Consider the following 17,379-nt stretch of genomic DNA (forward strand, 5'->3'; position numbering starts at 1 on the left):
AATTACAGAATAGGTAAACTGGCGTCAAGGAAATTGAGTTTACAAAAAAAAAAAACTAGAGCAACATCAAAGAAAGGATTGGTTTTGTTTAACAAATTCGATAATCCAACTATCCAAATTCTCTACCTATTGGCGCCACATTCAAAAACGGTAAGAGTTCGTTACGAACTATAAATTTTGAAAGAACAAACAGTAAGTATCACTTAAATTAAAATACAATTTATTCATACTAAGTAAAAGGCATGGCCAAAGTTTGAAGGGCCGTCTGTCTTTTGGTTTTATTTACCACAATTTAGTTCTAACATATAAAAACACATAAAGACATACACATACATATAAATTTAAATTCTAAATTAATATTCTTAATTGTTTTTAAATGGATTACAAGACTTGGTCTAGTCTGATGTGATGGCATCCGATGTTGGCGATGAAACGGCAGGCTGAGCATTGGGCTGAACAATTTTTGTTGGTCTAAATGATAGTAGTTGAATTGCTTCACTTAAGCCATCTTGACTAGTTGTTGAAGTGGGCCAATTTCCTTCTGTAAAACATTTAATTAACTTGTGTCCAATTATGATTGGTTTACAAAGTTACCTGATGTATGAGAAGTATAGCGATCAGAGCTGTTCATTTTGTAAATTGATATCTTTGTGGTATTCATTGGCATGATTCGCGTCTGGTTCCATGTTACCGTATTTTGATCCGATTTAGATGCTTCCCATGGCATCGACCATCTTCTCATTTGGCTTTCCGGATCGGTGGGAATGCCATCGATCACTTCTCCAGCAGCAGCCTCGGACCAACGTCGCTGTCCGTTTAACGGGAATAAAGGAAAGTTCAATGGCGATTTGACGTTTCGATAGAAAGGCATTTTCATTGAGAGCAAGTGACCCGGATTTGGCAATGGACCTCTTGTGTGCTCGAATATGGCTTGCATTGGAATCGTGTCCCGAAATGTTTGTTGTGGAGAAGAGCCGCGCTGCTGATCGAGCACAACTTGAAGAAGAGAGAAGTACAAACGAAAAGCTTAAAATATTAATAATTCATAGAATGAAATTGTTTTCTTACCAGATTCTGAAATACCAATTGATATGGAGCGCTGATCACTTAAAGAATTCCCCTTGGACGAGTCCATTTTCATGCTAGTGCCACAAAAGTTAGGTGATGGCGTTTGAGAGCGCTGATCGTTCTGAGATCTACAAAAATTGTATAATTGAATGAGTTGCAACTTTAATCGCTTGCATTTGCCTTACTTTTGTTTCAGTACGCTGCAGTCCTGTTCATGTGGGAATCCTACCGGAGACTGGCAAACACAACAGCAGGTTAGCGATGAAAATGCATCATAGCTGGCGGCGCAAAATTGATGTTGAATGTTAATAACCGATTGGGCATTCTCGAGTACAATTAGTTCGTTGTGTTCCCTAATTCTTTTTTGCTCCATCTCATTGTTGATATTGGGAGCTTGGTCCACAGACGATAAAGTAACAAAATCTTGCAATACCGCCAACATGTGAGTCTTCACGGTGCTCGTTGCCATTGTGGTTGCCCTATATGAAAGGAAGAAGTCAATTAACTAGTTCATCATGCTTTAAATGATCTCCAGTATCATCATACATACGTGTATCACACTTCTCGTATATACATATGTATGTATGCATACGCTGATATTGATTAGTACTAGTTTAGCACCTATTACTATTTACCTTGCCAAATCATTCCAAGAATTTGTCAAATACGACGTTGGGTGATTGTTGAAAAGCGGCTTTTCGTTCAAGGACCATTGCTCCAGAACAGCGATCGAATGTGCTAATTTACAGCCGGCAGTACACAAATTGTTTAGAATACTTAAATAATTGATCCAAGCCGCTGAGCATTCGCTTAGCGCTGCTTTTGCTGAAATTGCTGTATTGCTGCCACTACTGGATTGCCCAGGATTAGTGCAATATTCCTCCATGGCGTCCACTAAAAGAACGTCCTTTTTGATAAAACTGCAGAATAATTGATAATTAAAGACATCCGTTAATTAAACTTATGTAGGTATTATACTCACCTGTCAATTGGTTTGTCTGTAGCACCGTTATTGGTAGTTATTGCATGGACATTTCTATCAGTACATATGTATTATTGTTTGCTAAAGGTAAATGTTTACTACTACTACTCGAGATTTCAGTGTTGAAAAGTGGAAAAATCGGGTAAAGCTAGATTTCAGTGTTGTCAAACGCTATTTTTTATTTGGCGCGCTGTTTGACCGCCCTGGTAGCCAAATATTTTAATCTAAACTATATTTGTTCTATAAAATCAAGAAATATTGTAAACTCAACAATATTTTCGTTTGTTGAGAATAGTGCGAACAAAAGATTCAAAAAGCCCGCGTATTCGAGTATCCAAAATTCGGCATTTGGCAACACCATCTCAAAATTGAACAGTTTTTTTAAGCGGGAAAAAGCTACTTTTAGCTATAGTCCCTCTAAAAATATTAATTTTCTTTTGTTAATTACTCAAAAACTACGAAATAAATCGCCTGAGGTCGTGCTCGTGCAATTTTTCTCTTTCGTTTGATACCAAAATTATGTAGTTTAAGCGCGTTTTGGGCCCGAGTAGTAGTAAACATTTACCAATTAAATTAAACAAAACAAAATTAATTAAGCTAAATTGGTATAATTGATGTATTACAAATTTTATAATTTTTTTATTAATGAAGTTCAAACTAGTATTTTGTTTACTTTTTTTAATAAAAATAATAATTTTTTAATAATTTGTTATCTTATATTGTCTTAATATAAAAATTTAGTACATAAAATTAATTTGCATTAATGCATTTTTTTGCATATCGTTAAAGATTTTTGAATATAAATAACCAAAAATAGGTGTCCTTCTAGTCTTTAAAACTAAAATTAATTTAAAATATCATAACGGCCGCAAATGCTTCCAAAACCAGTATTTCAGAAAACCACGATCTGACACAATGGCCAATACATTGCGTCCTACATCCGGTGGTATTTCCTCCAGTACTTCCCGAATGCTCTCTGCAGTTTCGTCGGATTCCTTTTTCGGAATGGTGCTCCGCGCACACATTAGCACCTGGTCCTCAGTGTCCAAATCTGTTATGTAAATGACAAAGATCTTAAAAGAATTAGAATTACAATTACAATTTGATGGGATTGGATTGCAATTACATACCTTATGAACATATTGTTGGGCGTGATGCCAGAACTCGTCCAAGTTTAGCGCATACAGTTTTTGGGGCTGTAACCCCATTAACGCCTTGGTATTGAAATATGCACCGCTGTGCATCATAGAAATCCGCTCCTCCAAGCTCTCGAAGAACATGGGCTTCATTTCTTTGCTCATGTTCCCGAGGCCGGGGAAGAAATTTAAGTTAAATTTTAAATTTTTGAAAATTATCCAATCCTCCAAGTTAGCGGGTGTTTTGTTTATCGTTTTGTTTATCTATATACAATATTATTGGCGCATGAAGCTTGGCGTCTGTTTAGTTTATCGATATCGATATACATAAACACATACAGGGTGGGCCAAAAGAAGTCTTTTTTTTTTTTTTTTAAATAAAAATAAATGTTTATTTAAACATTGAGAATTTTATTGTTCAAATAAACATTAGCATTATTTAGAAAAAAATGAGACAACATCGGATGACTTCTTTTGGCCCACCCTGTATTATTGTCGCAAAAGCACGTTACGTAATCGATATCGTTATCGAAATCCAAACGAAAAACGAAAAATTTAATATTTTCTTTTTTCGCTTTATTTTCAGTTATTTATAAGTTTCCTAAAATAAGTTGCAATATATTATGTACAAGTTAAGATTAATTGTACATAAAAACAAACAAACTATACTGTACTACAATTTGTATTAAGAGGAAATTCGCTTTCGCCGTTAAAATGGAGTGTTGCTCGTTGTCGTCTACGTCGTGGTCGTGGTCGTGTTCGTGGTAGTCGCGCAATACCATGTCATTCGTTAAGAAAACGCTAGCGCGAGTGCAACGTAAAGCTCCAAGACTTTGAATAGTTTTTTTTTTGTGTTTTGAGGCAACAGCTTCGAGCCGTTTGGTTGACTGATTTTCCGTTAGCGCGCGTGAATTTCTATCTTGTATCGTAAGCTTAACCTGTAACGCCTGCGCACGCCTTTTCGTCTAATGCCAACTGTTAATTGCAATATTGAACTGAAATTGAAATTGAAACATAAATGTAAACCAATAATTCAATTGTCCCCAACACACACACACATCAAGTGATTTGATGAATAATTTTTTTGTTTATGTTAAGTGTGTAAACAGATGTTTGATAAATATTTTTTTTTTGTTTTTGGATTGTAACTCAACTGCAAAACTTTCCGAACCGAACTCGAAATTGAAAAACATTTGGATTTTCCAAACAACAACAAAAAGGTAAGATAAACAATTATGAAATGTATCTTTTAGATTGTTCTCATGGCTTTAGGTTTAGCTTTCTATGCGGAATTCCGGTTGTAGTTCGTTTCCATTTCCTTTCGATCGATTCGGCCTACAAATATACATATAGATAGATATGTATTTACACTTGCAGGTATTACTTAATTTTCTTTACTTAATCCGATTTGCGTGCATTGAACTCTTTGGCTGATGAGTTTGAGGTGTGTGTGGATGAGTGTGTGAGTCTTGGCTCGTTTTGCAGTGATTTCTTGTGGTTTATGTGTCGTTATTGTTGTTGTTGTTGATGGTGTTGTTGCTGCTTCTGATTATTGTTTTCTCGATTTCGTCTCGGCATGTTCTCATTTTAGCACAAATTATTTAATGAGTTCTTCGTTTTTTTTCTTCTTCTTTCTTTGCTCGATTTGTTGGTTTTTCTGTCTTTTTTTTTATTGCCATTTTGCTGAAGATTCCGAAAATAAGTGTAAATTTAAAGTTAAAAAAAAACAAATTTTAAAGGGCAAATAAAAAACCTCAACGTAATAACAATTGATAAAAAGAACTCAGTTTATAAAAAAAATTGTTCCAATTTTTGGTTTTAATCCTTAAGAAAACTTCAAATAAATAAAGTGTAATGGAAAAAAGCTTTTCTAATCTTTATTAATTATAGGAAACAATCAATGAAACTTTTGGAAAAGTTTAGTTTCTTCAAAACTAAGAATAAATATCTTCTATAGGAGATCGGAGATTATATGATCTATCTCTTAGAATGCAAAATCTATAAACTATTTCAGTTGAAGATTAAGCTGACTAGATTTAAAGTGCTTAGATTAGATTGAACAAATTGATTGATGAAGGTTTTTTTTTTGGTTTCCATAGGCTTAATAATAAACTAATTATTGTTAGTCCCTATGTTTAATTTCCTTTTTGCCGCAAATAAAATTAAAATTTTTGTTTTAATTTTGTGTTTTTGTAGTTTTCTCAGCATGTGTGACCCATTTATATTGTTTCTTCTGTTTTTGAAGTCTAAAGAAAACCCATTTAGCAACTTGAACAGGTGTTCCAATGGCGTTTCGATCCACAGGTAGCCCAAGCTCATTATGCAGCGCATGGCTAGCGGTATTTTTGTGTTTTTTTTTTGCTTAAAAGCAATGCCGACACCAAACCCAAAACCCCAAAATCTCAACAAAACCCAAACTAACCGAAACAGACCCAAATCAACTTATGACTTTTGCCCATTCGCCAAATTCTGCACAGCATTCGGAAAAAAAGAGACAAACAGAGAGACAGAGAGAACAAAAGATTCAAACTATCAAAGCCATTAACTCCTCTCTATGGGCCATAGCCAAAGCCAAAGCTAAAGCCAACAGCCAGAGTCCCAGAGTCGTCGACATCGAAGACCAAAAAGTCATTAAAGACAAAAATCTATTGAAAAAATAACACGCCTTTAAAAAATATTTTCTGACCAAAAAAAAAAACAAAAAAAAAAAAAAAGACAACAAACAACAACAAAATGAAAACCAAGCATGGGGCCGAGTTGAAACTCTCTCTCTCTCTGTCTCTCTCTCTCTGTCTAGCTCTATCTTTTTTTATTTTTTCTATATATCTCCCTGACTGTTAATTATAAGCTTATCAGTTCATTACTAGTTAGTTTCTCCTCCTGGATGGAATGCTTGTGCATATGGCCAGGCTAAATGGATTGGTTTGGCCTGTTTGTTAGTTAGTTAGCTTGCTTAACCCGTAATTACCAGATTCTGATTCTAATTTTCACTTCCTTGCAATCTGCTTTCAATCTCTCTCTCTCTCTCTTTCCATCCTTTTCAATCTTTGTCTAAGTCGATCTATATAGTAATTAATTCAAATTGCTGTGTGTTGTTATTACCAGATTCTCAAAAGTCCAGTTAAGACAACTTGTTTGGCTGTTTTGTTATGTGCATACAATAATAATGATAACCCTCGAAGCGTTTGAGCCAATTTGCCCACTTTCTCTCTACATACATTATATAGAGAGAGGAGTGGCCTGGCCCAAAAGACACTCCTATTGCAAATCCTCATACCCCCCCCCCCCACATACTCTTCATCTCACTTCAACCACTCCTGTCGATATATCATCAGAAATTCATTTGATTTCGATTATGTTTGAATATTCCATTATAAATGCCAAATTCAATTAAGCGAAATTGCTCATCTTTGATTAAGTTTTATCTATACTATTTTTACATTTTCTATTTTAAAAGACTTTTTTTTTCTTTTCCAATCTTTATAACCCTTTGCACTTTGGCATTTTGAAAATGATGTGATAAAAGAAGTTTGGTTGGGTTCATTAAATAGTTTAAAATCTGTTTAAATATTTTTAAATTGAGTCACAAACTCTTCAAGTCATTAGCTTATACTGGACATTAAAATTTCCCTTTGAAAATAGTTAAATAGATGTTAATATTCTAAATAAGATGCAGCCCATAAGGAACTTATTAGAAACCCTAAATTAAGGTGAGGGGAATTCTTCAAGTACATATATATATATAATATAGTAAATGCAGGAAATACAAAATGAATTGTCATTAGAAGATAATGTAAAGAAAAAATGCAAATTTTTGTGATTGTGCAATGTCTCTCTCAGCAAAAAACCAAAACTTAAATCATTTTTGATAAATGCAACAGAAGTAAAAAAAAAAAAAAAAAAAAAAAAAAAAACCAAATGGGAAAAGAAATAAATGTGCAACTTTCTAACATGGTCAGGCTGTTTCCTGATAGCTTTCCTTGAATTTTTTTTTTTTTTTTGGTTTTGGTTTTGGTTTTTCTGCGCATTATTGCTGTCCCCTGCCCGTTTTCGGCAGCAGCCACTTGCCCTCTTGCTAAAACGTTCCCCTCCCTCCACCCGACACTTCAGTGTCATTGAAGTCGTTTTGGACGTTGACTGCATTTCCCACTCAAGACAACATTTCATAAAGTTTATTAAACTTTTAACCAAATTGTTAAAGCGTCGATTTGCTACGTTGTCGTGGATAGTACCCCCCCCCCAAACCGCCCCCTCTCTCTCACTCTATCTCTTCTCGTATTTCCTATTCCCTCTGCATCTACACCTCTCCTGCTGTGCCCCATTCACTTTTAACGCCGCTGCTGTTTGCTGTAGGCGCCCCAAAACAAGTCCATCAACAATTTGGCCAGCTCACAGACCAAAACAAACCTGGCACTTGGCTCTCGTCTGTGGTGGCAATGGACACCAACTTCCAGCTGAAGGTGCCTAACCAATCTCTGTCTGTGTCTACTTTGTGTGTGTGTGTGTTGGTGTGTGTGTGATTTCTGTGGATGGGGGAGTTGTCCAGCTACTTGAAGTAGGGGCAGAAAGCAAAAAAAAAAACAAATATTTTCCTTAAAGTGGCCACTCCAAAAACAAATTCATCGTATGAGTACCATTTTTATTTTTCCATCTCTCTCCGCGTGCGTATGCAAAATTAATATTCAAATGTTTAAACTGTCAAAATGTGAAATCTATTAACCATTCATATCCTGTAAGCAAACGGTAAAAAGAAATCAAAACTCCTTCAAAACTTATGCAATAGGAAATGATGTTGGCTATTAATTGAATAGCAAAATGATCAAAAATTCAAATATTTAATATAGATAGATGTGATTACTTAATGGGGGGAGGGGGGTAAAGCGCCGCCCAAGAGTATTATAGTTTAAGTAGATCTCCTTTGAGCCACCGATTAAGGAAATTGTGGGTATCCGTTAATTCAGAGAGAAGCTGAGTCTCTCCCACTTCTTATTCATTTAAATATGCCCCACACTTAACCTCCAGATTCCCTAGAAATGGAATTCAATGTCAACCATTAGTTTCCACATCTTAGACGATTACGAATTACTTCTAATTGACTTGATTTTGATTGATTTTATCCTTCAGCAAAGATTCATTACTTAATCATCCAAGATACATTAAAGAATCAACTAGGCGATCGATGGCCTAAGAAAAATTAAATTCATTTCTATTCCTTTCTTTCTTTATTTGTTCCCCTTTATCCTCTGGGAATGTTTAAGAATAAAGAACTTTAAACGTTTTGGAAAGTTAAGCTTTCAATTATCTTATCTAGATCTGTCATATATAGAGGATGGTCTGAAGTAAAGAACTTTAAGTTAATCATTAGAAGTTTTTGAGAATTAAAGTCTCTATTAAACATTCTAAAAAGTAGTCATTGAAAAATAGTTTTTAGGGTGTTTATAAGATGGTTTTACTTAAATGTTAGATCTCTTTAGATGGAACAAATGCTATTTATGGTCATTTGGACAATTAAGGCGGTGTAATGTGGTGCAAAATGATTTTCAAGGCCTTTCGCCGACTAACCAACCAACTAACTAAGTAACGAACTAATTGCAATCACACTGAGTGCAACACACACACACACACACAGCATTAAAGATTGTGTTGAAAAGGTTACAACACTTTGAAGACTCCTTTCACTTGGCCATAAAATGTTTAAATTTATGTTGGCATATAACAAAATACATATACATATATGTGTATGTATATGTATATGTATGTGGTATGTGTTCACTCATAAACAATTCTTTTCACACCACTTGGCAAGGAAACAAAAACACAAAAAATGTCAATGTGCATTTGACTTAATTAGGAAAACTGTTGAACAAGTGCATAAGTTACCTTAAGCAGAGAGACAATACCATCAACAGATAAACAACAACAGCAGCAACAGCAACAACAATGTCTATAAACCACATTAACCGCATTTTTTTCCATTCAGTCAATTGAACCAAGTGAAGTCCAAACTAAACCGAACTGAAGTTTATGCTAAAAATTTGCATTGAAAGTTGTTTAGCTTACAGATCCAAAAGGCATTTGTGGTATATACATAGACATGTTTGTTTGTGTGTGTGTGTGTGTGTGTGTGTGTTTCTGCATTCTATTGAAATGGAAAATGTATTTTTATACCCTTGCAGAGGGTATTATAAAATTGGTCAGATGTTTGTAACGCACAGAAGGAGACGTTTCCGACCCCATAAAGTATATATATTCTTGATCAGCATGAGAAGCTAAGTCGATATAGCCATGTCCGTCTGTCCGTCTGTCCGTCTGTCCGTCTGTCCGTCGGTGCGTACGCGTTTTACTCAGCCATCTTAAGAGCTATCGGGATGAAATTTTTTTTGGGAGCTTTTTTTTACCCGGGTGAGATAAAGTATGAAAATCTTTGGGATCGGACTACTATATCATATAGCTCTGGAACAAAAATTTTTGCAAAAATTGGAGTATCCCCATGAAATTTACCAATATAATAGAATTTGATATAAAATCTCAGATCCCAAAATTTGACCCTGATCGGATAAATAGAACACAAGTTACAGTCTATATAAATCGGTTCAATCGCTGCCGGCAGCTCTGCTTGCTGCCTACTACGTCATCATCAAATCAACAGAGCACATGCATACACACACAGACGCAACGCTACATAAACTGTATGTGTATGCGTGCGTTGCTTTGCTTAGGGAATGAGGGAAGAAGAAGAACAAATTGTACATAGTATGAAGAGTAAAATTGTTTTGTTTGTATATTAATGAATTGAGTTGCAGAAAAGAAATTTTGAACATGTGAAATTATTATTGTCAAGGACTGCAAGGGTATATAAACTTCGGCATAGCCGAATTTAACTTCTTTGATATTTTTTTTTTGAAGGAAACCTGAAATGAATACAATATACATACAGTTCAATTTTTCTTTTGAAATTTGCAAAAAAGATTTGATTTTGTAATTTTTGAAATTGTCGGAAAAGGAATGCGTTAATAATCCGTCCAGTAGTCAATATCAAGTTATTTCTTTTTTTTTTTTTTTGTTGTTGTTTGTGCTTTGTGGGCGTTGCCCAGTTGCGGTTGCAATTTTTTTGTTGTATCTTTTTCTGCATTGAAACTTTCATTAAAAAATACCAAAGTGTGTGATAGGAAATTGCGCATACGCCATGGGGTGTTGCTTGATATGAACTAAGCATAATTTGATTTATAGAAAACATATATGTATGTATGTATGTATGTATGTGTGTATGTGTACATACTCCACCTCAATATCAAAAGATAGATTATACTTTACGCATTTGTTAACCCAATTTTTAGCTCTTTTCTGTTTTTTTTGGCAAAATGTTGAATGGCAATTGGTTCAAAACCTCTGATCAAATACTGACCTCAACTGATTTATTTATTTATTATATTTCTCAGACAATATTGTGTACCAGCGGCGCTCTCAACCTTGTTGAGACCGAGCCGAACCCAAAACTGAAATCGACTTTTGTGCCAATTTTCAATGCAAATCGCATTAAGGCAAAAGCAAATGTTGCAAACGACACAAACACCAATAGCAACAACAGCAACAACAACTAGCGGCAACTTTTGCACGCCACATAGATAATTTGTAACAATTTCTTAATGACCAAAAAGCCGAGCAAACATACATACATACAAACAAAGCAACAAAGTGGTTAGTAAAATGGAAATGAAATGAAATGTAATGTAATGAATAACCAGACCAAAAGACCAGACAGAGATACCAATAAAAGAAAAAAACCAAACAAAAAGATAGAGATAGAGACAGCTAGAGAGAGAGAGAGGTATGTATGTATGTACATACAACCATAAAATAAAAGTGGAGTAACAATAACAACAACAACAACAACAATATATACCACCTCGACTTCAGTTAGCTTGAAAATGAAAAAAACGTATTCAAATCAAGATTGAATTAACTAGCCTCTGAAATGCAAAACGATTTAATTGCATTCACTTAGAGATATCATAAATAAACATTTACTAAACATTTTGCAAATTTACAAATTTTGGTGCATTATGCTAATTCTAGCTTAAGATTGAGCAAATTTAAGTATATTTTTCATTTGAAATGAAGTAAGTAAGTTACCTCGCCGACTTGAACCATATATTTGAACTACTTCTATGTCCAAAGATGTTAATTTGAATAATTAGAGTATTAAATTTAATTGAAATAGTTCAAAAATTGTGTAAGGCAATGTTTTTATGTTTAATATTGGAATCTAAAGTGGAAAATAAGAAAACTCAAAAGAAATTTGATGTCCACAGCTTGTGTAGTCTATAAGTAACTCTGGGGGCGTGGCTGATAAACTTGATTAGTGTGCATACTATACAAGTCCAGATCTCAAATTCGGTGGTTCTACTTCTCATAGACCTTAAAATCTAGTTGTTCATACAGACAGACCAACGAAAGGAGCAAAGACAAAAAAGTGTGAGAGCTATAAGGACACATGAATCCACAATCCTTACGATACCAAATCTCAAAGTGTTTGAAGTGATTGGCCACAACTCAATTTGAAATAATTGCAAATTGTTACACAAGTTGTTGCTAAAGTTAGCCTCTTGCTGAGAACATAAATGATATATAATTGTCATACAAAACGACTGTTTGATTTAATTTCCATTTCCATTTTCATTTGTTTTTTTTTTTTTTCGCAAGTCGAATGTATAATTAAATTGTTGCCACTCACAGAGTGTTTTTTTTTTTTGCTTCTTTTTGCCATTTATGAGCATTAAATTGGCCACAACCCATAGAGCTCAATTAACTTACGTCTAAAGGATGATTAAAAACGGTCAAAGAGGGGGGGATGGGAGGTCCAACTATGTATAGCTGTTAATACTGATTACGGGCCATTTTCTGTTGTTTATGGCCAATCAAATGGCTCATTCATTTACATGCCATAAATTGAGTTTTTCCATCTACATAAATAGATAATTGCATTTTGGGCAAAAGCCTTTTACTTTCTTCTTCTTTAACCACAACGGAAAAAAACTAAATTATTTTATGTGCGTGTGCAAAAAAAAACTTCAACTTAAACTAAAAGTTAGCAAAAACAAAATCTATGTATAAAATGAATAATCTCTTTGTTTTGAGGCCTGAGGATGGGAAAACTTTCACAATATCATTTAAGTACGAACTAGCAAGTATTTTTGTTGACATAAAAATGCTAAAAAAAAATAATAATAATAAAAATAAATGCTAGCTTTCATTAGCATTTAAAATTTTTTTGTTTTTTGATGCTGCCGAAAAAATGTTTATTCAAAAATTCTTTTAAATAAGTATACAAAATTTTTTGCAATTGTTAATAATGTTTTTTTTTTCTATGTATTTTTCAGGTTGGTTATCTCATAATTTATAAAAATACTTTTGCTATTAAACTAAGTAAGTAATATAGATATATATATTCTAGTTCGTTTTTATATCTTTTATTTCTACTATAAACCAATTCAGATCTAGAGAAAGGTAAAAGCAAATAGTTAGAAATTCTTGTAAATTGAACAAACAAATTTTTTAATAATAAGTTGAAATTTTTATTGTCCCCAATTGACATTAAATGTTTTGATTTTTCAAGAATCTATAAAAAAATAGAAGAAATTAATCATTTAGGGCAGAATTTTTTGTCTATTTCACATCCTTAGATCTGCCTTTTATCTTTCAAGTGACAAAGATTAAAGGCAGATCTAAGGATGTGAAATAGACAAAAAATTCTGCCCTAAATGATTAATCTTTCAAGTGACAAAGATTAAACATTTAATTATTTTTTATTTTTTAAATATGAAATTTTGTCTTTCATTTTGTTAATTTTGTTCCCTTTTCATACTTATAGTTTAATCTACTTTTTCTCTAAGTGTTTCTATCGAATTTTATTAATCCATTTCTTTGGATAATAACAAGTTTTTCATTTCTTTTGCAATTGTGAAAGAAAGTGCCATGAATTGAGTTTCAGTTTTTATGTTCTTTGGGCATTAGATTGATGAAAAAAACTTCTGATTTCGTTTGCCATTCACTTTGTTAATCAACAAAACTCAAATGAATGCCAATTGCCCAGGTTAAAAATACTTATAACAACATTTGTATGTAAATGTTTTCGTGGGCGAGGCAAAATTTATGGTGAATTTAGGCTTTTTTTTTTTATTTTGGTAGATAGATATATGTCTGGGCAAAATGGCCAATTCAGGTTCTCAGCAAGTTCAATGCGATGGGAAATTTTCAATTAACGGAACAAGTATGAACGAAAGAAGAGAAAAGAGATGAAAACGACAAGCACATTGGTTTTTCTTTTGAGACACAAAACGTAAAAAGACATACATAGATACAAACAAATATATGTATGTATGTACATACAAACATACAATACAACAAAAATAGAAATTGCCTTGGCCACTTGAAAGCAAATCACCGCCATAAGATAAACAGAGGAAGCAACAGATGGACAGATGGACAGATTGACAGACGGCGGAGATGTCGAAGTAGTGTGAGGGGGGAGGGGAGGGGAATTGAGCGGTTGATGTCGATTCAACAATCTTGTCAACTCAGGCAACAACCTACGCTGCTACGTACACTTGACCGGCTAATGGCTTTTTTTGCGTTTCATTGAAGTTGCCTCAAAGTGTATATATAGTTATTTGGATATCTCTCTTTAGATATATAGATATTTTTTTTTTTTTTTTCTTACAATTTGGCAGCTTGTTGAAAGTGAAATGTGTGAAAATGGCTAATTAAATGCACGGACAACTACCATCCGCCTCCCTTTCTATCTCTACCTCCCCCCAACATCTCTCTCTCTCTCTCTCTGTGTGTGTGTCTGTCTTTTGCTCTTTGTGTCTCGGTCGCCCACTTGATAATTTGATTTGCTTAACTCACGTTTCTATGAATTTCTCTTGGCCAGCTAATTATGAATTATTTTACAGATGGTTCATTTCCCTCGGGTTTTATTGAGTGATTTTTATGAGTTGGCTTTTTTGCTTGTTGTTGGTTTCATCTGTTTTGGCTTATTTGTTAAATGTTGAATTCTGTTGAATGTTTTTTTTTTTTTTTGTTTGCTTTCAAAGCACGTAGAGGTAATTACGCATCAAGTTTGTTGCTTAAGTCTTTTGTTTTATGGCCAATTTAAGCCAGCAAAAAGGTTTATAATAAAATGAAATAAGGCTTCAAAACGAGGTTAGTCGAGACACTGTAAAAGATCACGAAAAAGATCTAACTAAGACAGAATCTGTTGAATTGGGTTAAACAAAAATTTCACTAATCAAATACACTTGCAATTAAATGGGTATATGAACTTAAAAACCACACACACAGAGAGCGAGAAAGAACTTTTGGGAAGGGGAATGAATAAATATATGAGGCTAGGTATTAAGCCTTTTCTCTTTTTGACTGAAAATGTATTCTAATTTATGTAAAAATTCATCCTCTTCATAATATTTCTGCTCCAAAAAAAAAAAAATGGAATTGAGAATGAAAAAAAATCGTTGAACTTTCTTAAACAAATCGTTGGGTTATTCATAAGCAAATTTCAAAAAAAAAAAAAAAATCACAGAGCCTGAGAAATGACAATTTCTCAAGTATTGATTAGTTGACAATCCCAAAACAACAACAACAAATTTTGTATGCATATGAATTAGAAAGATAGAAAATTTCTAATGCAAATTGTTGTTTTTTTGTCTGTCTTTCTTTTTTGTAAGTTAACTGGTTTTGATTTTGGGTTTTATTTTTGTTGATGTTGTTGTTGTCATTTGTTGCGTTCTCAGAGTTAATCCGCATTTATCATAAGACCCAAAAAGAGACAAAGCAACCGAAATGAAATAAATTTAATCAACTGCAAAAAAAAAAATGAAAATTTATTTGGTAGCAAAAGAATTTCAAACCGGTTTCAAACGATTTGAATTGTGTCAAATTTTTCAATCGGAATTCGATAAAGAATTACACAAGAATTTTGAAATTGCAAAATATATTTGAAATTAAATCGGTTAGATGGTTTTGTTTTTTTTAATTTGTGTTGAAAAGTTCATTGACTTGACTTGATTGAATGGTTAAGACAATTTCATGGTCGGAAGGTTTATAACTGGAAATCAGCTAAGACCAAGAAACACACACAGAGAGAGAGAAGGAGACATATCAAAAGAAATGTATAGGGTGAAAGGTGTGTAGATATAGAATTTCAAAATACAGAATACAAAAAACATGAAATACGTGTGTATGTATGTGTGTATACTTGTATTATTTTTTTTGTAGTTGTTTGCTTACAATAAAAATAAATTCAAATAAGAATTATTGAATGACTGCGTCAGCTTTGAGGAATGCGACCTTGAGCTGTCAACAACGATGGTGGTTGGTGGTTGGTGGCTGCGACTGTTCGATATCGAGATGTCGTGACTGCCCCAGACCCAGGCTCAGAAATGGAAACCGAACTGCTGATCAAGACGAGAGACGGAGATGTAGAAGGGTGACTACTGAAAAATGCTCGCAATGGCAAATAACAAGTACAATACAACAGACAATAAATAAGATAGAAGAGGAGACTGAAGTGGAGGTAGCTAAATCCAAATAAGAATCCGCATTAAATGAGAAAACCCAACAACAAAGAGGTTAACAAATATTGGTTATAATAAACATTTTTGAATACTCTTTTGACCAGGAACTTCAACATGTTTGCCGTGTTTATGTGAATGAATTTCATCTTCGATGCAATATGTTTTAAAACTTTTGAGCAGACTTTACTTACCACTCTAGAATCTTAATGCCTTTTTGAGAGTAAAACTAGTTGGTAATTATAAAATCAGATACCAAGAAAAAGAAGAATAACATGATTAAATAATTAAATCTTTTTAACGGATAAAATATATACTTCTTCTGAGTTTCACTGCAAATTCTTCAAGTTCTAACTAAGAATAAATGATTAAGTAGAAAAACTAAAGCCTTTGATTTTTAGTTTTTAAAATAGTACAACTTACTTTATGGTCTCGATGATAAGAATAAACTCTAAGCAATTCTGATAATAATTTAATCTCTTTAACAAAGAAAACAAATATTGAACTTTATATGAAATAGAACGTTTTCAATAGCAAATAAAACATCTATTCAGATGGTTATTGAAACATATATGCCCTGAAAAGTGTAAGAGAACTTTAGCACGCAATGCAGCATGTGGCAAAAGAAGAGGCAACAAATAATCTCATACATACCTATAGTAAAACACGTTTGACGGAACAATTTGATGAGAATGACGATGATGATGATGATGGTGGATGATGAAGATGAAGATGAAGATTGAATATCTGGGCAACCGCAAGGCATACATAACCCATACAAAAAACCACAGTCAAGTTGGAGCGGTATATAGCGTTCACTTTTATTTTCAACTATGAGCATATTGCAACCGCAAAACAACAACAACAACAACAACATGAACAAAAGACGCAAATGGCATAACATGCCAAATAACAAAGATCAAAATCTAAACTCAATACTTCAAATGAGAACAAAAACTTGAGAAATAAATAAGTTCTACTGATTCATTCAATTCATCTACCACACATATAACTTACTATTCCATTGAAAATCGTTTTGTCTCAGCAAATAAAACAATGTGTATTTAATCAATATAAATATTGTTAAAAAAAATGCCAAAAAACATGGCGTAATGAATGACAAATGAGGTCTGGCTATAGCCATAAAATTTATTAACTAATTTGTATAGATTTTTGTTTATTATTACGAGATTTTTTTTTGCCAAAATTAAAAACCAAATATACAAGTCTTTAATTACGTTTATTTCAAAGAATATTTAATTAATTATAAAAAAAAAAAAAAAAGATTTGGATAAACCAAATTCAAATATGTTTAAGTTCTTTCTTCAATTTCAAACGCTGAGAAGTGAACACTCTTTATAGAGTGAAAAATAAAGTCAGTTTTAAGGGGTTCGAAAAACTAGAGTATAAATAGGAAGAGAAAAACAAGGCGGCAACTCTTTGAGAGATCCCATCTTCACCTAATTTATGATGGCCTCGAGCAGCGGCAAGTATATGACCAGAAAAAGATGCATCAGCAGCAGCAGCAGTTTCATATGTACGTGAGCAAGATGAGATGTGAAGCCTGAACTTGTTGGGTGTGTCCAAGTGTAAGCTGCCCCATCGCCCCTTCGCCCCATCC

General features: G+C 33.4%; 2 protein-coding genes across 4 annotated transcripts in view; one reads left to right on the plus strand and one right to left on the minus strand.

Moving 5' to 3' along the window:
- Positions 1-252: 252 nt before the first annotated feature.
- Positions 253-2,191, minus strand: LOC137574564 (uncharacterized). The gene is made up of 6 exons (XM_068286925.1): positions 2,051-2,191; positions 1,704-1,988; positions 1,254-1,547; positions 1,069-1,196; positions 595-996; positions 253-541 (listed from the first exon to the last, which is right to left on the minus strand). Exons 2-6 carry the CDS (start codon positions 1,952-1,954, stop codon positions 396-398), a joined length of 1,221 nt encoding a protein of 406 aa, XP_068143026.1. The 5' UTR covers positions 1,955-1,988; positions 2,051-2,191; the 3' UTR covers positions 253-395.
- Positions 2,192-3,985: 1,794 nt separating this feature from the next.
- Positions 3,986-17,379, plus strand: part of IRSp53 (Insulin receptor substrate 53 kDa) — a 33,824-nt gene continuing 20,430 nt past the window's right edge. For all 3 annotated transcript variants that reach the window (XR_011032020.1, XM_068287003.1, XM_068287004.1), the window contains exon 1: positions 3,986-4,406. The gene's annotated coding sequence lies outside the window, so the exon portion shown is untranslated. The remainder of the gene's footprint in view (positions 4,407-17,379) is intronic.

Source organism: Drosophila tropicalis, unplaced genomic scaffold (assembly GCF_018151085.1).
Source record: "Drosophila tropicalis isolate 14030-0801.00 unplaced genomic scaffold, ASM1815108v1 contig_463, whole genome shotgun sequence".
NCBI classification, from domain to species: Eukaryota; Metazoa; Arthropoda; class Insecta; order Diptera; family Drosophilidae; genus Drosophila; species Drosophila tropicalis.